Here is a 22,840-nt window from a genome sequence, read left to right as displayed (position 1 = left end):
ACATCTTGGCTCTGTTTCTTGAATAGGCTCTCTATGTAGCTAGATGTCACATTCAAATCCCCACATCCTCCCCTTTTAGCAATCCCAGAGGAACAAACAAGTCTTTTCTGATAGCTCTGGCAAAAAATTCACTGAAAAGACTCTGATTGGTTGTGCTGTGCTATGCTCAATTGCTTCAGTCATGTCTGACTCTCTGCGACCTTATGAACTGTAGCCCGCCAGGCTTCTCTGTCCATGGAATTTTCCAAGCAAGAATACTGCAGTGGGTTACCATTTTCTACTCCAGGGGATCCCAAAGGAAGTAGGAAAAGTGGGTGGAAGGAAGAGACAGACAAAAACCAAAGAGCCACTACAAGTCTTTCCAAAAGCCAGGAATTCCAGGGACTTCTGAAGGCTACAGGTCTATCCCTGGCTTGTCTCAACCCAGCACCTGGCCTGTGGAGACTCTACCCCAAATTATTGTCAAGGCTGGGACATTGGTATTCTCAACAGAAAGTGCCTCTGAGAATCAGCTCCTGGTTTTCCAAGACATACTCTGTTTCATCTTCTGGCCTCAATGAGATGGGAAGAATGGGATAATGATGACTACACTCCAGGAAAACTGAGATTCAAACACCTGAATGACAATAAAGATAACTTCTTTCTACTGTTAGCTTTATTTATATCATCTCATTTGATGTGCTGGGACTTAAGTATTCTCTTCATTATTTCACAGATAAGGAAATGGAAGCTATGAAAGATAGAGTTACATTATTAAAAGTCATCCAGTTAGAAAGTGAGTGAGTGAAGTCACTTAGTCGTGTCCAACTCTTTGCGACCCCATGAACTCCAGGCTCCTCTGTCCATGGGATTTTCCAGGCAAGAATACTGGAGTGGGTTGCCATTTCCTTCTCCAGGAGATCTTCCTGACCCAGGGATTGAACCCAGGTCTCCCACATGGTAGGCGGACACTTTACCGTCTAAGCCACATTTCAGTCCAAAACCAATGTCCTTAACCCACAAACCATACTGCTAAAGTACTTATCTGTCAGACTTTGAAAGCCCAGGCACTGGGTCTCCTCAATATTTAGCCAATCATTCTTCCTTTTCACCAGGCTCTTCTTTGTCTTTCTGAGTTGACCAGGGCAAGTGAAGGATGATGATGGAGGCTGGGATGAGCATCCCATCATTTTGTCTTTCTCCACTGTTTATTCATTCCCTCAATGTTATTATTTTATTTTGCATATTTATTTATTTTGTATATTTATTTATGTGGCTGCATCAGGTCTTAGTTGTGGCATGCGGGATCTTTACTTGCAGCGTGCAAACTCTCAGTTGCGGCATGTGGGATCTAGTTCCCCAACCAGGGATTGAACCTGGGCCCCCTCCATTTGGAGCACAGAGTCCTAGCCACTGGCCCACCAGAAAAGTCCCCATTCCCCAAATTTTAGAGTATCTACTATGAGTCAGACTCTGTTAATATTAATATAATAGAGATTATATTAATAACAGTCAGTGAAACAAAGTTCTGGCAACTCATTGCATTATATTCTAATGGAGGAAAGAGACATGATATGAAAATGCAGAAACATAATAAAATGTCTGATGGTGTTAAGTGCTATGAAGAATAATAAATTAGGGAAGAGGACAGAGAATGAGCATATGTCTGATAGAGGCATATGGGCTGAGATCTGCCCAAAGAAAGGGAACAAGTCACGAAATATCTGGAAGAAGAGTGTTTCTGATCGAGGGAATAGGAAGTGCAAAGGCCCTGAGGTGAGGACTTGATAGGGTATTCAAAGAAAAGCAAGGAGGTCAGAGTGGTATAAGCAGAGTGAACAACACATTGAAGGAGAGGTAACCTGGGTGGAAATGGGAGGACAGATCATTCAAGTCCTTGAAGGCCCACTCTGAGTTATTTGGATTTTATTCTGAATGAGTTGCGAAGTCATAGGAAGATTTAAAGCTGAGAAGTAAAAGATATTGGTGTTTTCTTGGGAAGATATCCCTCTTCACTAGAGACTAGTCCTCTCAGAAGCTTTTCCAATAAATACAGAAGAGCAGGGAAGGTTGAGAGAGAAACAGGAGAACAAACTCTACTCACCACTGCTTCTTCTCCCTCAAGTTAGCCTCTGCCCAGGCCAGTAGCAAAAGCAACATTGTCCTGCACAGCCTTAGGCTGTCTGTCACCATGGAGATGGTGCTGTTGTGCTAATTTGCAATCACTAAATGTAGCTCCTGGCTGGCTGCCCATTACTGGAGGGTGACCACACACGTGTGTGGCTGGATTTCCTCTTGTTAAATGGAAAGAGTCACCAGAGGCCAGAGAGCGGCAAATCCAACTCAGGCATGGCCCCTGCCACTTGAGGGCGACAGAAACATAAGATATCTGCCATGTTCTCAACCCACCCTGGGCTCCTGGGTGATGAAACAGAGATGGGAAGGCCCAGAGAAGACCTACTTCAGGAGGAGACCCCCTCCAGGAGAAGAATTGAGCCACCTTATATATGAGGCCAAGAGACCAGCAAACACAAATGAATGGAAGCAAAAAAGAGGAACAGTCAGAGGGTCAGCGTGTTCCAGAACCTGGTGAGTGAGAAGGAAGGAGCAGGAGCTGAGGACAAAGGTAGGCAGGGGCCAGGGTTGGGATTTGTTTCTCAATGCCATGGGAAGCCACTAGAAAGTTTTATACAAGGGAGTGAAACCATTTGATTCACGCTTTTAAAAGCACTGTCAGGCCACTGTGCAGACTGTAGATTGTTGGGGGGCAAAAGGGGCAGTGATGGGACCAGTAAGAAGGCTGTTGGAGCCACCCAGAGGAGAGAAGGTGGTGACTTGGACTAGAATGGGGCAGTGCAGCTGGAGAGAAGTGAGCAAACAGGCTATGTTTTAGAGGTGGAACTGACAGATTTTCTAGAAGGCAAAGATGAATCTAGGTTCATTGGTGGATGATGATGCCTTTTATCAACATAAAAGACCAAGAAGAGGCTAGATTGCCAACTAACGCAACATTGTTAACTATGTCAAACTATTAAAACACCTCGACTACTACCATATTTCAGCTTCCCTTCACTAATGTCTAAACCAAAACATTGAAAAAGCTAGAAGCACAGAGTCTTTAAAAAAAAAAAAAAGATGGTCTTTTTAAGTGAATGATTTTCACTTTATGAAGAGCTTGTCCTGTTGTCCTGGTTTTCTTATTTCAGTGCAGAATGGCAGAGGCCTCTCTGTGGACCGGCTATCATGTACCGACAGGCTTCTGGGCACCACACTCGAGCCCCGCTTCCCACCAGGGTAGAGCTCTCCCAGCCCCCCTGGGTTTTGAGCACCATGCTGGGAAGAGCAAGGACCAGATTACATAGATTATTCACACTACTACACATGTCAACTGACTGGTGTGCAAAATGCCAGAGAAGTGGAACTAGAGAAGCCAGCAGGAATCCAACTGGGAACAGGCTTGAACTTCATCCTGAGGACACTGAGAAAGGAAGAAGAGTCTTTCCTACCCCACTGTCAACATTTTATTATGACAAATTCCAACCATAAAGGAAACATTAAGGGTTTTATAGATTCAGAGTTCATACTGAGGGTTCATAATTTCATTTTAAAGGAAGCGTTCTACTTTCAATATGGCAACATCTATTGAGTACTACTGAGTGCTTAGCATGGGCTAAGATTCTGTTCTTAGCTTATGACATGTATTAGCCTGTTTGATCCTTGTAAATAACCCTACAGAATTGGTCCTCATAATGTGTAACCATGATTTGAACAGCGTAACTACTGGGAAATTCCCAGGTAATGGATTCCACCTCTTGACTGTATGTCACAACTTAATTTCCCAGCTTCCCTTGCAGCTAGGACACAGGCATGAGACCCAAGCTTTTCAAACATATGCACCATGCAACAGTGGTTCGGTACACAGGAAATAACATGGGGTGGTGAGCATGAGCAGACTTCATCTGAAGGAATGTATGGGGCTGATACCAGCCTTGACCGACACCATAGGGGCCACTTCCTGGACCCCATGTTTAGAGATCCCACCCTGGCCCTCTGCTAGCTGTGAGCTTCCCTATGGAGTAAGGAGCCTGTGGGACTGTATTAGTTTTCTATTGCTGCATAACAAATTACTACAAACTCACCTAAAATACTGCCACTTATTAGCTCACAGTTCTGTAGGTCAGTAGTTTGGGCCTGGCGTGGCTGGGTTCTCTGCTCAGGGTCTCACAAGGTTGAAATCAGAGTGTTATGCTGTGCTGAGTTCTCACTTTGGGACTCAGGGGAAAATTCACTTCCAAGCTCATTCTCCCTGTTGGTAGAGTTCAATTCTGTGCCATCATGGGACTCAGAGCTCTGCTAGCCAGGGGCCACTCTCAGATCCTAGAGACCACTTGCATTTTTTATCGTGTGGCTCCCCTCTATCTTCAAGCCAGTGATGGCACAATGTTTTCATGCCTCAAATCTCTGACCTCTCTTCTGGGACCAGCCAAAGGAAATTCCCTACTTTTAAAGGCTCAGGGACTTCCCTCATGGTCCAGTGGTTAAGAATCTGCTTGCCAATGAAGGAGACATGGGTTCAATCCCTGGTCCAGGAAGATCTCACATGCCACAGGGCATCTAAACCTGTGGGCCACAAGTACTGATGCCAGCACTCTAGAGCCTGGGTGCCACAACTACTGAGCCCACGCACCACAACTACAGAAGCCAGTGCACCCTAGAGCCAGTGCAACAAGAGGAGCCACTGCAATGAGAAGCCTGCACATGGCAACTACAGAGTATAACTAGCAACTAGCTTACCACAACTAGAGAAAGCCCCGGAGCAGCAATAAGACCCAGTGCAGTCAAAAGTAAATAAATATCTTTAAAAATACACTAGAAGGAATCAATTGCAAAATAAAGGAGACAGAGGAATAGATAAGTGAGCTGGAAGATAGAATGACGGAAGGAACTGCCATGAAACAGAAAAAAGAAAAAAGAACTGACGGTAGTCTCAGAGACCTCTGGGACAACATTCAATGCACTGCATTCAAATTATAGGGGTCCCAGAAGAAGAAGAGAAAGAGAAAGAATTTGAGAAAATATTTGAAGAGTATATAGTCAAAAACTTACCTAACATGGGAGAGGAAATAGTCAATCAAGTCCAGGAAGCACAGAGTCCCATATGGGATAAACCCAAGAAGAAATATGCCAAGACACATATCAGTCAAACTATCAAAAATTAAATACAAAGAAAAAATATTAAAAGCAGAGAGGAAAAAGCAAAAATAAAAAGCACATAAGGGAATCCCCAGAAAGTCTGTTATGACTTTCAAATGTTTAAATAAGCAGTATGTGGGCCTCCACTTGTTCCCCTGCCTCCACTTGTTCTCAGTTGTTAATTTCCCGTCACTGCTGGAACAATCCAACCACAAACCTGGTAACATAAAACAACAATTTATTCTCTCCAAGTTCTGGAGATACCTAAAATCAGTATCACTAGGTCAAAACTGAGAGGTCAGCAGGGCCATGCTCCCTCCAGAGGCCCTACAGAAGACTTTTTTGCTTCTTCCAGTTTCTAGGGGTGGCCTGTATTCCTTGGCTTGTAGTCACATCACACCAGTCTTCAAGGCCTGCATCTCTGACTCTCTGCTTCACCTTCATGAACCTTTCTCCTGTATGTGTGTATGTATGTGTGCATGAAATCTTCTTTTTTTTTAAATTTTTTAATTAAAATTTTTTGGATTTTTGGCTGTGCTGGGTCTTCTTTGCTGCACACGGGCTTTCTCTAGTTGCAAAGAGTGGGGGCTACTCTCTAGTTGCGGTCCATGGGTTTCTCAAGGCAATGGCTTCTCTTGTTGCAGAACACAGGCTCTAGGACATGAGGGGCTCACAGTAGCTGTGGCTAAAGGGCTCTAGAGCACAGTCTCAGTAGTAGCGGCTCACAGGCTTAGTTGCCCTGCAGCATGTGGAATCTTCCTGAATCAGGGATCAAACCTGTGTCCCCTGCATTTGCAGGTGGACTCTCAACCACTGGACCACCAGGGAAGTCCCTCTGTCTCTCTGTTATAAGAACACATATGATGGCATGTAGGGCCTACCTAATTCAGGATAATCTCACCATCTCAAAATCCTTAATCACATCTGTAAAGACCTTTTCCCCAAACAGGGTAACAGTTATAAATTCTGGGGATTAGGACATGATAGCTTTGGGGTCATTATTCAGCCTCCTATAGCAGATGTGGCCCCAGGCATTGAGCTCACTGGGGCATGGCAGTGACTAAGATTCTGGCACTCAAACACTATTGGCATGAATTTCTACCTATGGCTCGGCAGTGGCTGGCAGAGTCTTTTCTCTGGAACAGTACCTGTTCTCTGGGTGTTGTTCCTAGCTGTGCATTGTTTCAGCAAGCTGGGTTTTTGGTCTACCAAGAGACTGTATGAATTACCTAATGTCATTTTAAAATCTCCTTCTTCCTTTATTTTTTAAAACAACTTTCAGTTCAGTTTAAGTTCAGTCACTCAGTCATGTCCAACTCTGCGACCCCATGAACTGCAGCACGCCAGGCCTCCCTGTCCATCACCAACTCCTGGAGTTCACCCAAACTCCTGTCCATTGAGTCAGTGATGCCATCCAACCATCTCATCTTCTGTCGTCCCCTTCTCCTCCTCCCCTCGATCTTTCCCAGCATCAGGGTCTTTTCCAATGAGTCAGCTCTTCACATGAGGTGGCCAAAGTATTGGAGTTTCAGCTTCAACATCAGTCCTTCCAATGAACACCCAGGACTGATCTCCTTTAGGATGGACTGGTTAGATCTTCTTGCAGTCCAAGGGACTCTCAAGAGTCTTCTCCAACACCACATTCAAAAGCACAATTCTTTTGCACTCAGCTTTCTTTATAGTCCAACTCTTACATCCATACATGACTACTGGAAAAACCATAGCCTTGACTAGACGGACCTTTGTTGGCAAAGTAATGCCTCTGCTTTTTAATATGCTATCTAGGTTGGTCATAACTTTTCTTCCAAGGAGTAAGCATCTTTTAATTTCATGGCTGCAATCACCATCTGCAGTGATTTTGGAGCCCCCAAAAATAAAGTCAGCCACTGTTTCCACTGTTTCCCCATCTATTTGCCATGAAGTGATGGGACTGGATGCCATGATCTTAGTTTTCTGAATGTTGAGCTTTAAGCCAACTTTTTCACTCTCCTCTTTCACTTTCATCAAGAGGTTCTTTAGTTCTTCTTCACTTTCTGCCATAAGGGTGGTGTCATCTGCATACCTGAGGTGATTGAAATTTTTCCCGGCAATCTTGATTCCAGCTTGTGCTTCTTCCAGCCCAGCATTTCTCATGATGTACTCTGCATATAAGTTAAATAAGCAGGATGACAATATACAGCCTTGATGTACTCCTTTTCCTATTTGGAACCAGTCTGTTGTTCCATGTCCAGTTCTAACTGTTGCTTCCTGACCTGCATGTAGGTTTCTCAAGAGGCAGGTCAGGTGGTCTGGTATTCCCATCTCTTTCAGGATTTTCCACAGTTTATTGTGATCCAACAGAGGTATAATTTATTATATCATAAAAGTCACCCATTTAAAGCATATACTTCAATGATTTTTTAATAAATTTGCAAGATGGATAACCATCATCACAATTCAGTTTTGGAATATTTCATTACTCCAATAAGATCCCTCATTCCCATTTGCAGTCACTCCCCAGTCCTACCCACTGGATCCAGGCAAACACTAACTTATACCCTACCTGTATAGATTTGCGTTTTCTAGACAATCTTCTTAAACTTGGCAGAGTGGACTCTGTTGTTTAGAACTACGAACCCTGGCCAATATAATTCTGTCATGTCTGACTTTTTGCAACTTTGTGGACTGTAGCCCACCAGGCTCCTCTGTCCATGGAATTTTCCAGGCAAGAATACTGGAGTGCTTCTTTGGTCATCTAATCTTCCAACAGATCTATGAGATAAACTTTAATATCCCCTTTTCACAAGCAAGGAATCTGAGGTTCAAAGCAGTTAAGAAGCTTCCCCATGTATGTGAGTGCAAGTGCACTCACAGACACACACACACGGACATACACCTATACACAAAGCTGAGGAGTCATAAGGCCAATGTAGAAGCCCATAGTTTTTCCATCAAAAAAAAAAAAGAATACTGGAGTGGGTTGTCATTTCCTTCTCCAGGGGATCTTCCTGACCCAGGTATTGAACCCACGTCTCTTGCATCTCCTGCATTGGCAGGCAGGTTCTTTACCAGTTGAGCCAACAGGGAAGCCCAATATAAATCTAATATCCCCTAATTATAGAAGAAGAACCGATGACTCAGAAAGGCTAAGTAGGACTTCCCTGGTGGTACAGTAGATAAGAATCCACCTGCCAAGGCAGGTGACATAGGTTCGATTCCTGGGCCAGGAGTAACTAAACCCGTGTGCCACAACTACTGAGCTTCCATGCTGCAACAACTGAAGCTCGTGCACCTAGAGCCTGTGCTCTGCTACCAGAGAAGCCACCTAATGATAAGCCCATGAACTGAAACTAGAGAAAGCCATGGAGCAGCAATGAAGATCCACTGCAACTAAAAATTAAAGAAAAAATAAAGAAAGGCTAAGTAACTTACACAAGATCATGTAAGTAGTAAGTGATAGAGCCGATGTTGAACCCAGAGCCCAAGCTCCCCATGAAGTACCGTAGAAAATGGAGGAGGTAAGAGTACAAACAGAGGGAGGGAGACCATTTAGGAGAATATCGGGCCATCCAGGTGAGAGTTCACAGTGATTTGGAATGAGGAGTTAGACGAGAAAAGTAGATGGTTTTGAATAATGCTAGGAAGACATAACAATAAGATTTGACAATGGAATGGATGGGGGGGATGAGGGAAAGGATAAATTAGGCGGTTCGCCATGTTCTGGCTTGGGCCACTGATGGGTGGTAGAAGAACTTATGGGGGATAGGAAATGTGAAGCGGGGAAAATGCCCATCTAGGGTGGAAGATGAATTCAGAACTGAAGGCACTACAGGCGCAAGTCTATGCGACAAACAAATGTAGATACTTATTTGATAGATGGATATGTGAATATGGAGCTAGAGATGTAGATTTCTATATCACCAGCATAAAAATGGTTAACTAGAACCATGGCAGTAGCTGCAACTGACCAGCAAGAGAGGATGTAGATGAGAAGACAAGAGGGCTTAGAACAGACCCCTGAGGAATTCTAACCTTTAAGTGATGAAAAGCACAGAGGTCACCAAAGGATTCTCAGAAAGGGCAAACATGGAGATCCAAAGAAGGTCAGGAGAATGTGGATTTGGGAAGGCGAGGGGAAAAGTGGAGGCATGGTCACTGGTATCAAATGCTGCTGAGAATTCCAGGAAGATCAGGTCCATGGCATGTCTACTGGATTCAGTGATGGTGTTGTTGTTTACTTGACAAGAGAGGATTTATAGAAGTTCCAGGGATGGGAGCCAGTTTGGAGTGAGCAGAGGAGTGAATGGAGACTCGGAAATGGATGTGGTGACTCACTTTTTCAAGGGACTTGGATACAAAGGAGGAGAGAGGCAGCAAGTAGTGGGAGAAGAATGTGGGGTCAAGGGAAGCTTTATTTTTAAGATGGGAAATTGATGCTGAAATGTAGATGGAGAGGAGACTCAAGAGAAAGGGAGATCATGGGATAAATGAAAATTATCATCATTGTTGTCAGTATCATCAGTGTCACCAGCTAGCAGCTACAGGGAAAGCTTGTTCTGTTCTAGGGCTGTTCTAATTATTAGACATTTCTTCCTTACACTGAACCAAAATTTATCTCCCTGTAATTTTTCCCTTTTGGTTAGAGTTCTGCCCTGTGGTCCATTTTCTACTTGACACTTTCCAAATGGCTTCAGCCTGCTATTACATTTCTCCACTTCTCCAAAATAATCGGAGAAGGCAATGGCACCCCACTCCAGTACTCTTGTCTGGAAAATCCCACGGACAGAGGAGCCTGGAAGGCTGCAGTCCATGGGGTCACTAAGAGTCGGACACGACTGAGCAACTTCACTTTCACTTTTCACTTTCATGCATTGGAGAAGGAAATGGCAACCCACTCCAGTGTTCTTGCCTGGAGAATCCCAGGGGCGGGAGAGCCTGGTGGGCTGCCGTCTATGGGGTCACACAGAGTCGGACACGACTGAAGCGACGTAGTAGCAGCAGCCAAAATAATAGCCGAAGTCCCTCTGGCCCTGTACTCCTAAGACAGTATCCAGACTCTTTAGTATCCCAGCCAAGCCCACACAACCACACACTGGTTTGTCAAGGCTCTTTTAAAAGGTGATGCCTGCACTCTTGCATTGTTGGTAGAAACATGAAATGGTTCAAGCTGTTGTGGTCTGGTAAAGTGAACTGACATAAAATACATGTGCATGACCTTTGACTCAGAGACTTATCTTAAGGTGTAAAATTTACCTGAGGTGTGATAAGATTCTTGGGTAAACATGTGCCTGGCAACATGAAAGGGGAGAGTAGAGAATTATTGAAGTATAGTGTTGAAGAGAACAGACTGAGCCTCAAAAGACTGAGGGTTTCCCCCACCGACAAAGATCAGGAGCAAGACAAAGATGAGGGTTTTTACCACTGAAATGCCTGTTATTCAAAATTATATTCGACATTCTAGCCAGTGCAATTAAGCAACAAAAAGAAATAAAAGGCATCCAAGTTGGAAAGGAAGACATAAACTATACTTTGATGATAAGATCATATATATAGGGGACTTCCCTGGAGGGTCCAGTAGATAAGACTGTGGGCTTCCAACGCAGGGGCCCCCGGTTCAATCCCTGGTCAGGGAACTATATCCCCCACGCATGCCACAATTAAGAAGTCTGCATACTGAAACTAAAGATCCTGTGAGCTGGAATGAAGACCTGGTATAGCCAAAAAAAAAAAAAAAATACTATATATGGAGAATCACAAAGAATTCACAAAAAACTCATTAAAGTTAATAAACCAATCAGTAAAGTCTCACGCCACAAGATCAACACACAAAAATCAGTCATGTTTCCACATACCAATAATGAGCAACCTAAAAAAGAAATGAAGAAAGCACTTCCATTTACAATAGCACACAGAGCATGAGCTAGGAGTTAATGCTGCTACTTACCACATGTCTTAGTTCACTGTAACAAATACCAAAGACCGAGTGGCTTGTAAACAACAGAAATTTATTTCTCATGGTTCGAGAAGCTGGAAATTCTAAGGTCAGTGCAACATCAGATATGTTTTCTGGTAAAAACCCACTTCCTGGTTCACAGATGGCCATCTTTCTGCTGTATTCTCACACAGCAGAAGAGGTAAGCTGTTTCAGGGGCCTCTTATAAGGGCACTACTCTCATTCATAAGTGCTCCATCTTTGTGACCTACTCACTTCCCAAAGGCCCCACCTTCTCATAGCATTGCATCGGGGTTAGGTTTCAACTTATGAATTTCGGTGGGGGGTCACAAACATTGAGTCTACAGCACTATGTGAACTTGGGCTCACTTTATTGGTGTCACAGTTTGCTCAGCTATAAGGTGAGGGTACGGAGAAGGCAATGGCAACCCACTCCAGTACTCTTGCCTGGAAAATCCCATGGATGGAGGAGCCTGGTAGGCTGCAGTCCATGGGGTCACTAAGAGTCAGACACGACTGAGCGACTTCACTTTCACTTTTCACTTTCATGCATTGGAGAAGGAAATGGTAACCCACTCCAGTGTTCTTGCCTGGAGAATCCCAGGGATGGGGGAGCCTGGTGGGCTGCCGTCTATGGGGTCACACAGAGTTGGACACAACTGAAGCGACTTAGCAGCAGCAGCAGCAGCAAGGTGATGGTAAGACTGTTCCTTCTTTACAGGGTTACTTTTGGGCAGGTGAGGGTGGAAAGAGTTAGTATTTGTTCTTAATATATGCTTAGAAGAGTGCTTGACACATAGTAAAAGCTATATCAAGACTACCGAAAATGTTTACAAAACTGAACAAAAGTTCTAGTTCAATATCCATCAGTAAGAGAACAGCTGGCAAATTTTCACAATTCACTTCTTAGGCTGAACCGTATAGAATTGCCAATATTCTATTGTTTTGTCTGCAAAATGGGCAATTTCATATGTTCCAACCTAAACACTAGAATACCCTGTAACCATTCAAAGTGGGTACATATCATAGATCCATCTTTATCTTCCATTTTGCACTACTATTGTGAAGAGTTAATAACATATTATTGAGCAAAACCAGCATTATTTAATAGCATGTAGAGTGTAGCCATGTTTGTGTGTCTAGGTGGGGGCATAAAGAGGCTTCAGGAACATGTGCACAAATTTTCAACAGTGATAACCTCTGAGAGGGAGAACGTTAGAACATTTTCATGTTCTTTGTGCTTTTCTGTGAAGTTTACACTTTTACAAACACCAAAAGGATTCTCTTTAAATGTGTGTCTCATAAGACCTGAACACAAGACTCCTTCTGCTTCTTGCCTAATTAGGGCATAGGTCATTAGCTTATCACCACCCTCAAGGAGAATATTTTACTTCTCTCACCAAAGCTTAAGACGACACTAGTTTTTTGGGTTTTGTTTACTAGAGGATATAACACAATTTTGGCTAATTTGGGTTTGGACTTATTTAAAACGTTGGGTCTCTAAGATAAACCTCTGCCAATTTGGGTGGTCCATGGCCTGTATCTGTATAACTGAGTTTTTGAGCTCAATGCCTTTACACCTATCCATTATATTGGGTTGGTCAAAAAGTTCGTTTGGATTTCCCCATACTGTGTTCTGGAAAAACCCAAATGAAAATTTTGACCAGTCCAATATTTCCTCTAATTGGTAAACATTAACTAATAGATTAGGACTCACTCTCTTCTCTCCATATAGTAGGATGTGTAGAAAGTATTGTGTTCTGGAGTAGGAGCTTTTGGAATGAGAGAGAGAGAGTTTAAGAAGTATGAAAAGGAAGGTTTTTCCAAATGAACTAGATAGTGGATAAGAAGTGCAATAGTCAAAGAGAATTGGAAGAACAGATGATGTCTTAGCCAAGCTGTGAGTAACAAGAAACTGAACCCCCTTCATTAGCTAGCTCAAGGAATGGTGTAGCAGAGTAGAACGGGCTTGGTATATTGTTGTTGTTTAGTAGCTAAGTCGTGTCCCACTCCTTAGCGACTTCATGGATGATAGCCCACCAGTCTCCTCTCCCCATTGGATTTTCCCAGGCAAGAATACTGAAGTGGGTCACCATTTCCTTCTCCAGGGGATCCTCCTGACCCAGGAATCAAACCCACGTCTCCTGCATCAGCAGGTGGATTCTTTACTGCTGAACCACCAGGAAAGCCCTGACTATATTGTAGGAGGCTGGATAATGCTCCCCACCCCGTGCCAAATCTCCATGTCCTGAACTCTGGAACTTGTAAACATGGTAATTTATGTGGCGAAAGGAACTCTGCAGATGTGATTAAGTTCAAGGTCTTGAGACAGAGAGCTTATTCTTGATTATCTGAATGGCCCCGGCATGATCACAAGAGTCCTTATAAGGGGGGAGGGGCAAGAGAGTTGAAGTGGAAAAAAGAAAATGTGCCAAGAAGAGTTGAGGGTAGAGAGTTGTGGTTGGGAACCCAGGGATGGTCTAGAAGCTGGGAGAGGTGAGAACAGACTGTCTAGTGGAGACTCCAGAAGGGAGCAGGCCTGCTGTCCCCTTGATCTGAATCCTCTAAGAATGATTTTAAGCATCTGACTCCCCAGAACTAAGAGAAAAAATGTTTGTGTTATTTTAAGTCTCTAAGTTCTTGGTGGCTTATTACAGCAGCCACAGGAAGCCAGCATTTAACTTGCCTTTCAGGGTGCAGGCTCTCCTCCACTTTCTTCGCAGGACATCTCTGACTGCCCCTGGCCCCTTTCTGACCACCCCTGCACACACACACACACACAGCTGAGTGGACCAGGGTTGGACACAATCAGATTCTTCTCTTGAGATTTTAACTGTAAGATACAGAGGCTGCAGGCTCGACTACTCCATGAGGCACAGAGGGCCCAGGACCCACAGTTCTCTTAGGGTTCTGTGGGCCCTGGGGTAGGTATCAGTTAACCGGATGGGAGGACAGTTCACTTTCAGGTCACGCCCTTTCACTCTAGCTTTACCTTTGTTCCGTGAGCTCAGGCACCGTGCCAGTGAAGTCTGGCTTTGCTGAGAGGCACTTCCTTCCCGTGGCACGTTGAGGACTCTCACCATGGGTGGATGCAGCCAACCCCCGCTAAGATGCCAGTTCATGTCTGTGAAAGTCCTTCTCATTGAGAATTCGTGGATTGGGTTTCTGAAAAACCTCTTTATGGTGGGCATCGTGGTCTACAACTGGTGAGTCAGGTGCAGTGTGCCAGTCTGGGGACTCCCCCAGCGGACCTTTCCCTCCATCCTTCTGTCCTCCTGCTGCCCCTCCACAGCCCTCCTCTTCAGCTAGACTGGTCTGTGAGGACCCAGGCTTCTCTCACTTTTATTCTCTTCCATCTTCCCAGACTCTTCAGCTTTCTTCTCCCCCATCTCCACCTATCCATCCTTCAAGGCCCAGCTGAATCCCCCAGCTCCTTCATGCCCCTGTTCACTCCAGGGACCAGTGGTTTTGCCCTCTTCTGAATGCAGAGAATTGTAGCTTCTTAGAGCTGCACAGTCATAGGGATTAGAGAGCCAGGGAGTTATCCCCCTGTTGTTGTTGTTGCTGTTCAGTCGCTAAGTCATGTCTGACATTTTGCCACCCCATGGACTGTAGCATGCCAGGCTTCCCTGTCCATCACTATCTCTGGGAGTTTGCTCAAATTCACTTCCATTGAGTCGGTGATACTATCTAACCATCTCATCCTCTGCTGACCCCTGCTCCTTTTGCGTTCAATCTTTTCAGCATCAAGGTCTTTTCCAATGAGTAGGCTCTTTGCATCAAATGGCCAAAGTACTGGAGCTTCAGCTTCAGCATCAGTCCTTCCAATGAATATTCAGGGTTGATTTCCACTAGGATTATTTGGTTTGATCTCTTTGCTGTCCAAGTTATCTCCCCATTCAGGGACTAAATCCATTTCCCAGAGAGGTGGCATGGCTTGTCTGATTCACCAAGGAGATCGGGAGACAGCTGCTGGGGCAACCGTTAGAATGTTCTTTCCATATGCAGACTCTTTCATTTCCTCTTTATTTTCTTGATGCATCTCTGGAGCATTTTGATTCTCCTTGAAGAACATTTATTTCTTTATTTGGCTACATCAGTTCTTAGTTGCAGCACATAGGATCTTCAGTTTTTGTTGCATTAGGACCTTTCAGTCATGTTAAGATCTTTAGACCTTTTAGCTGTGGCATGTGGGATCTAGTTTCCTGACCAGGGACCAAACCTAGGCCCTTGCATTGGGAGTGTGGAGTCTTAAGACACTGAACCATGAATATATAAAGACAAGTTTTCTGATTTCTGAGAGGGTTGGATTCCATTAAGGCTGATCTACACCACATCATACATTTGGGGATGAATATGAGAGACTAAGGGCTTCCCAGGTGTCTCAGTAGTAAAGAACCTGCCTGCCAATGCAGGAGACTCAGGTTCGATCCCTGGGTCTGGAAGATCCCCTAGAGAAGGAAATGGCAACCCACTCCAGTATTCTTGCCTGGGAATCCCATGGACAGAGGAGCTTGGTGGGCTACAGCCCATATGATCACAGAAGAGTTGGATGTGACAGAGTGACTAACTAACGAGAGACTGAGCTTCCAAAATGGAGGGTCAAATGGACACAGTTATTCTGGGAGACTGTTGCAATACCCAACACGGAAGAACATTGCACTTTGTGATGATAGGCTGAAATACACTGTTGAATAAGCATCATCATATTTGTCTATGGAATTACACTGGCTAGCTCTGTCTCATATATGCTCATTGGATCTCAAATTGGGCTCTCTGCAAACCTCATTATGTGGATTTCCCTGTGGGGGTCCAATGGTTAAGAATCCGCCTGCCAATGCAGGGGACATGGGTTCAGTCCTTGGTCTGGGAAGATTCCACATGCTGTGGGGCAACTAAACCCACGCACCACAACAAGAGAAGCCACCGTGATGAGAAGCCAGCACACCGCAACCAGAGAGGAGCCCCCTATTCTGCCCGCCACAACTAGACGAAACCCTCCCACAACAGTGGAGACCCAGCAGAGCCAAAAATAAATTTAAAACCCAATGACAACCTCATTATGCACTTACTTCCCATGTACCCCTTCCGCCAGCCCCAGGGAGCCATCAGTCTACTGTCTCGGTGGATTTGCCTATTCTGGATGTTTCACATAAGTGGGGTCATACACTACATGGTCTTTTGTGTCTGTCTTTTTTCACTTAGCACAAAGTTTTTTGAGGTTCTTCCACAGTACAGCATGTGTCTCATTTCATTCCTTTTCATGGGTAGATGATTGTCCATCATCTTTTAATGAATGTGTGGGTTGTTTCCACCTTTTGACTATTGTGAATAGTGCTGCCATGAATATGTGTGAACAGGTATTTGTTTAAGCATATAATGTCATTTTTAATTTCTTTAACCTGTATCTCGTTCTGTGGCATGCTTTCCTTACTCAATGTTATGTTATTTCCACATTGATGCAAGCAGTTCTCCATTCACTTTCACTCTTACAGAACATTCCAGCAAATAAATCCAACAATTTATTCACCCATTCAGTGTTCGAGGATATTTCCATGATTTCCAGTTTTCCCTATTATAAATAGTGCAGCTTTACAATTTCCTGTACATAACTTGTTGGGCACCATCTTTGAGGGGTTCCTCTGGGGCATACACCTAAGAGTGAAATCGCTGGGGCGTGGGGAATGCACCTCAAATGTGCAGTACTTCATATTGCCAAATGTGAGCTGTTTTTCCATGAGTCTCTTAGGGGTTTTCAACCCTGACTGTGTATTAGAATCAATTTTAGAAAAATATATAGGCACCTGGATAACTCCCCAGACCTATTGAATCAGAGTTTCCAGGGATGAGACCAGGGAGCTGCAATTTTGAAAGCTCCCTAAGTAATTACACTGTACAGCCAAGGTTGAGAACAGCTGGGACCAAGCCTTGGCCCACAGTATCTCGGTTTCCCAAGGTCAGCTCATAGAGGACAGCTACTGACTGCCTAACAACATTCAGATATTAGAGGCTGAGCAGAGGGAAGAGACCAAATAGATACATGCCCAATGAATAAACAAAGCATTTAAAACAAACTCTTAAGGGATTTCCTTGGTGGTCCAGTGGTTAAGACTCCATACTTCTACTGCAGGGGAGGTATGTGTTTGATCCCTGGTCTGGGAACTAGGATCCCATATGATGCACGGGACAGCAAAAAATAAATAAATAAAATAAATTCAATTCAATTATTCAGGGCAATGGGAAACAGGAAATGGATAAATGGAGATGGAATCTACCATTTTTAGTTATCAATTCTACTTTTTCCCTCTCTTCCCCTCACCATAATCACTTAGAGTCATATTCTAAAGAAGGCCTTAATAGCTTATGAATAGATCAGAAGGCAGGAAACCAGAGGCAAAGCCACATCATGTATGAACAAATATAGCACATGATTAAGAGATCTTGCTCTGGGCTCTACAGTAGACCAGTCAAAGACCTCAGGCCTGCCACTGATGACCTGTGCGATCTTGGGCAAGTTCCTTCACCTCTTTGAGCCCATTCTCTCATCTACAAAAGGGGATGATTTCGGGAACTGTTTCCTATCACTGTTGTGAGCACTAAAGGAGGTGATGCATTTAGAACATGTACTAAGTACTCAATAAAGGGTAAGCTGCTATTACCAATGCTATTTTAAACTAGGCAGGTGTTTCTGGAAAACAGGAAGCTGACCTGCTGGATAGACCCTTACATATGTGTGTGCATGTTAAGTCACTTCAGTCGTGTCTGACTCTTTGTGACACTATGGACTGTAGCTTGTCAGGCTCCTCTGTCCATGGGATTCTCCAGGCAAGAATACTAGAGTGGGTTGCCATGCTCTCCTCCAGAGGATCTTCCTGACCCAGGGATTGAACCCAGGTCTCTTAGGTCTCCTGCATTAGGCAGGCAGGTTCTCTACCACTAGCGCCATCTGGGAAACCTGGAACAAACTCTTGCTGCTGCTGCTGCTAAGTCGCTTCAGTTGTGTCCGACTCTGTGCAACCCCATAGACAGCAGCCCACCAGGCTCCCCCGTCCCTGGGATTCTCCAGGCAAGAACACTGGAGTGGGTTGCCATTTCCTTCTCCAAACAACAAACCCTTAGGTAGATGCTAATGTGTTGCTGAGTCCCAGAACAAAGCTGGTGGACTGACCTGGGGTGGACTTCGCTATTTGAGAAGGCAATCTATAAATTAAGGCCTATATTACGTGATATTAGAGACTGGTATTGGGGACAACAGTTTCCACATGGTGAAAGCTCACTATGAGCCAGATACACTGCTGAGGAGTTTGCATGGGTATCTCAGTTCATCCTCAAAACAACCCCATGAGGTAGGTATGACTATTCTTCCCATTTTACAGGTAAGGAAAATGAGTCACAGAGAAGGTGAGTCACTTGCCCAAAGTCACCCAGCAAAGCCTGGATTTTAATGGAGCTGGCTCTCAGTTCCTGCATCCTAAACCATGGCACTGTGTCTCCCATGAGAAAATCACTGATGCTTTTCTGTGTCTGTCATTTAGCTTTGCTTTGGTGAGTGACAAGCGGTACCAACGGAAAGAGCCTGTCATCAGTTCTGTGCACAGCAAGATAAAAGGGATAGCAGAGGTGAAAAAGGAGATTATGGAGAACGGGCAGACGAAGGTTGTGCAGAGTGTCTTTGATATGGCGGATTACACCTTCCCCTTGCAGGTGAGCACCTGTCAGCATCCTCCCAGGACTTGTCCCCGGTCACTGTCCCCAGGGCCTCTTCCTCCTCCCCTGGGACCTAGAGACTCGCTCCAGAAAAACACTGGCCCCATTTAAAAAGCTCTGTGAAAATCTCAACTGAGAAAACCTAAAAATTGCAAAATTGGGTCAGATGCAGCAACTCAAAGGAGATGACACTTTGCTTTATCAATTCCTACAGGGTTTCTCAAAATAGCAGTGTGTCCTGGTGCATTGAAAACATGATTTGATTCACTCAAACTTTATTTATACATAGCTTTTCAGAAGCAGGGCCATCAAGTCAGCAAGTTTTGCCTAGATCCAGAAAGGCAAAGAACTTTCTACCTTGAGGGGACCAGCCCTTCTATATTGTTTGTGCAGCATTTTATCAACAAAAATGTCTCCAGGAAAACTCTTGGCTACAGTTTTGCAGAAGGGAAGGCTATAGATGACAAAGAATGGAAAGGTCTGGACCATAGCGAAAGGGCTTGACATTGTCTCAATCTGCAAAAGGATAAAACGAACGTAGAATTCTCAAAAAGGAAAGATTGAAGTGGAGTTGAGAACACCAAAGAACAGATGGAGGGGGGTGGTAAGAGGGACAAAAGGGCCCATTGGCAGCCCCTGGAAGCTGGAAAGCTTTGAAAAACCATAAAAGCCAAGCTGCTATCCATTTGTTTCTAACAGAGGGTCATTAAAATCTCCACCTATTGCCCAGGTGGTGGGATGCCCGATGACCCTTTCATTAAAGTCCTGGATAATCTGAACAGCGTTCTGATGGAGGTAACACCTCCACCTCTGCCTCCCCACATCTTTTGGTTTTCAACGTAATGGGACTTACTGTGTCCCCCAAAATGAAAAGGCTGCTTTTGAGGCTGGAATGGAAAATGAATGCTCAATCAATTTGAATGTTCCTCCGCTCTCCCTCAGCTCAGCAGGGCAGCTCATCCAGCTTGGATATTAAGCGCTCTGGGTAGTCGATTTGCTTCCAGACCCAGATTTCTAGACTGAAGCTTAGAAGAGTGGAAAGGTTCGCCCCCAGGCACTTAGCCAGTTGGATTACTATGATTAAGTAGTTGTGTTCTCAAAGGGCTTGCCATTTTGCCTTCTCTCCTTTTTCTCTACAGGGGAACTCCTTTTTTATGATGACAAACTTTCTCAAGACAGAAGGCCAAGAGCAAGGGTTGTGTCCCGAGGTAAGGAGAGAGGGATGGGTGATAAGAGATCCTGGAGGCAGCGTAGGTCAGAGGAAATGGAAATTGGGACCAGGGATGTTGTGGAGCCCACAAATACTGACTGAGCCTCTGCTTGTTACAGAGCAGGGGTGTAGATCTGGGCTGGCTGGAAAGGGTGAGAAGACCCTGCATTTCTCGCTCTGTAACCACCAGATCTCTGTTGCCCTGAGTCTCCAGCTGTAGCACTAGGAGCCTGTGCAGCTCAAGGCCTGCTTTCTCCGTTGCTTGCTCCCGGAGCAGCTTGGGACAGCGTGGAACCTTGGCGTTTGCATAGTGTCTCATGTTTTAACAGAGCCTCACAACAACTTTAGGGGGGTAACAGCCCTCCCAGCCTTATTTTACAGGTCAGCACAAAGATCAGCACTCATATTGGGATCAGGGACCTTCCCAATATCACACAGCTTGCTGGAGGCAGAGCCAGACTTAGAATCCAGCTGTCCTCATTCACAACTTCTCCCACTGTTCACTGTGAACTGCCTGCAGGGCCAGCCAGGGCAGATGTCAGACAGTGCAAGTTTGATATTTCATTGCACTTCTTTAGTTTTAGGCTCTACGTGAAGTGGGGAAGCCCTGACATCTCCCACCCTCACTACCACCATCCACTCACTCTCCCCACCTTGCTTTGCCCTCTCCGTACTCTCTCTCAACCTTCTGCCTTCTTCTGGAAAACTTTCTTCCCTATAAAAACATGTGTATCTTATTCTGTCCCACCCCAGTCTTGTTCACTGCTCTGTAAAATGAAAACTAGCTATTCTGATAAGTTTGTCTATAGTGATGTCTTCCTAGGCAACACCCTCCTGTTGTTCCCCTCTCAAGTAAGACACCTGTGTTTTACCAGGGACTGTCCCAACACTGAGAGGTGAGGTGCAGCGCCTGTGGGGAAGACCAGCCTTGCCTGTGGGTCTTGCTCATCGGCCCTCTCTGGTAACAAGGCCTAGATTTCTGAGTGTCTGAGAACTCAGTGTGGATATGCTCTCTTGCACTACAGTCCTTGCCATCATTTCTACCTAAATTTGGAAATAAGCGAACATTCCCTTCAGGTCTGTCTCAATAATGCACCCCTAAAAAGAGACCTCTCTACGTTTATTTTGCCTCCATTTCCCCTTAAATGTCCCTGCTACTCTAATGAAGTAGCCAGGTGCCTGTCCAACTAAATATTCCCTTCCATCTCCCTACCCAGCAGCATCTGAAGTTGAATCCAATTTGGGGCCTTTGGTTCCCTCCTGTCCCATACTCTGAAATTGCTACTCACACTCCTCCCCACCCCCACCCCCACCCCCGCGCCAGGGCACTTTTCACAGATACTTTTCAAGTTATTGAGACTTACAAGAAATCAATACAGAGACTTGTAAAAGAAGTCAAGGAAGAGAGTCAGGATAGCGCAGAGATTAAGAGCCTGGGTTTTAGGAGCTAGACTGCAAATGGTTCAAAGCTTGACTTATAACCTTTGTGACTCTGGGCAGGTAACTTCATGTCTCTGTGAGCTGGTGTATTCATTTGCAAGACGGGGCTGATTGCAAAACCTAGGTCTTGGGATTATTGAAACAAATGAGCACATCTCTGTGACAGGCTGGAAACAAAGCATGATACATTGTAAAAAGCACTCCAATTCGAGCCATTATGACCCAAATGACAAGTTACTCCTTCTCAGACAGGATGTCCCTCAGACTGAGCTCTGTGGAGGCAGTGCCAGCCTGGAAAATACTATGTAACTCTTGAGATTTTTATCTGCGATCTGAGGTGGTTTGGGTTGCTCTAATGGGAAATTTGCCTCCTCTCTTTGCATTTGGGTTGCTCTAATGGGAAATTTGCCTCCTCTCTTTGCATATCGACAGCCACCCCCCCCCACAGTCCCCTCTTCGCAGCCCCGGCCCCGCAACCCTTACCAGAAGGTGGAAGTCAAGGATATGGCTTGACATCTGTCTGCAGTAAATATGGCCAAGCCCCAGGTGTACACCAAAATGAAGAGACACTGGTCCTAATAATCTATTGCTGCATAACAAACTGCCCTGAACCTGCTGGACTTAAAGCCATAAGCATTTCTTTTTTTTAATTTTTTTTTTTGATGTGGACCATTTTTAAAAAAGTCTTTTCTGAATTTGTTACAATATTGCTTCTGTTTTATGTTTTGTGTTTCTGGCAGTGAGATATATGGGATTTTAGCTCCCTGACCAGGCATGGAACCTGTACCCCTTGCATTAGAAGGTGAAGTCTCAACCACTCAACCATTAGGGAAGTCCCTAAAGCCATGAGCATTTTAGGGACTCTCATAGTTCAGTGGTTGACAGAGCTCTGCTGGGCAGTTCTGCTGATCTTGGGATCTGTGTGGGGGCTCTCATGGCCTGGGCTTGGCTGGCCTTCTCTTCCTCTCTGGGGACTCTTAAGGCTTCTCCTCCTTTCAGGGTCTCTCCATGTAGTCTTTCCAAACTTCCTCACAGCAGCTCAGGATCCGCCAGACCAAAAGAAGCTTCCAGGCCTCCCAGGCTCAGGACTAGAGCTGACACAGCGTTACTCCCACTGCCTTCTGTTGGTTATTCACTCAGCGTCAGACCTAGCTTCAAAGGGAAGGGAAGATGCTCTGCCTCCCAGCAGCAAGAGTGACAAAGAATTTGAGGCCATCGTTGATGCATGTGACAATCACAAAAGAGATGATTCGAATGTCTATTGTTTTTTCTTTTTTTTTTAATTTTGGAATTTCACCTTGAGAGTAAGATAGAGTCGGTTTATCTTCTTTCCTGAGATTTCTTTCCAGTTGATAATCAAAATAACGTAACTTCCCATG

The 22,840-nt window shown here is 44.8% G+C and overlaps 1 protein-coding gene across 2 annotated transcripts in view; it reads left to right on the top strand.

The window, feature by feature from the left end:
* The window catches only part of P2RX7 (purinergic receptor P2X 7), a 60,568-nt gene that overhangs the window by 4,903 nt on the left and 32,825 nt on the right, over positions 1-22,840 (top strand). Inside the window, exons 1-3 of one of the 2 annotated variants that reach the window (XM_005217740.5) lie at positions 12,886-14,310; positions 18,640-18,808; positions 19,951-20,019. In XM_005217740.5, the coding sequence (XP_005217797.1) occupies positions 14,186-14,310; positions 18,640-18,808; positions 19,951-20,019 (363 nt within the window). In that variant the 5' untranslated portion in view covers positions 12,886-14,185. Of the gene's footprint in view, positions 1-12,885; positions 14,311-18,639; positions 18,809-19,950; positions 20,020-22,840 lie in introns of those variants that run through there. The other variant, NM_001206516.1, reaches the window with a different exon arrangement.

The sequence above is a fragment of the Bos taurus genome, chromosome 17, assembly GCF_002263795.3.
Source record: "Bos taurus isolate L1 Dominette 01449 registration number 42190680 breed Hereford chromosome 17, ARS-UCD2.0, whole genome shotgun sequence".
Classification (NCBI taxonomy): domain Eukaryota; kingdom Metazoa; phylum Chordata; class Mammalia; order Artiodactyla; family Bovidae; genus Bos; species Bos taurus.
The sequence above is the reverse complement of the archived record's forward strand: the minus strand, read 5'-3'. Positions and strand labels throughout refer to the sequence as shown.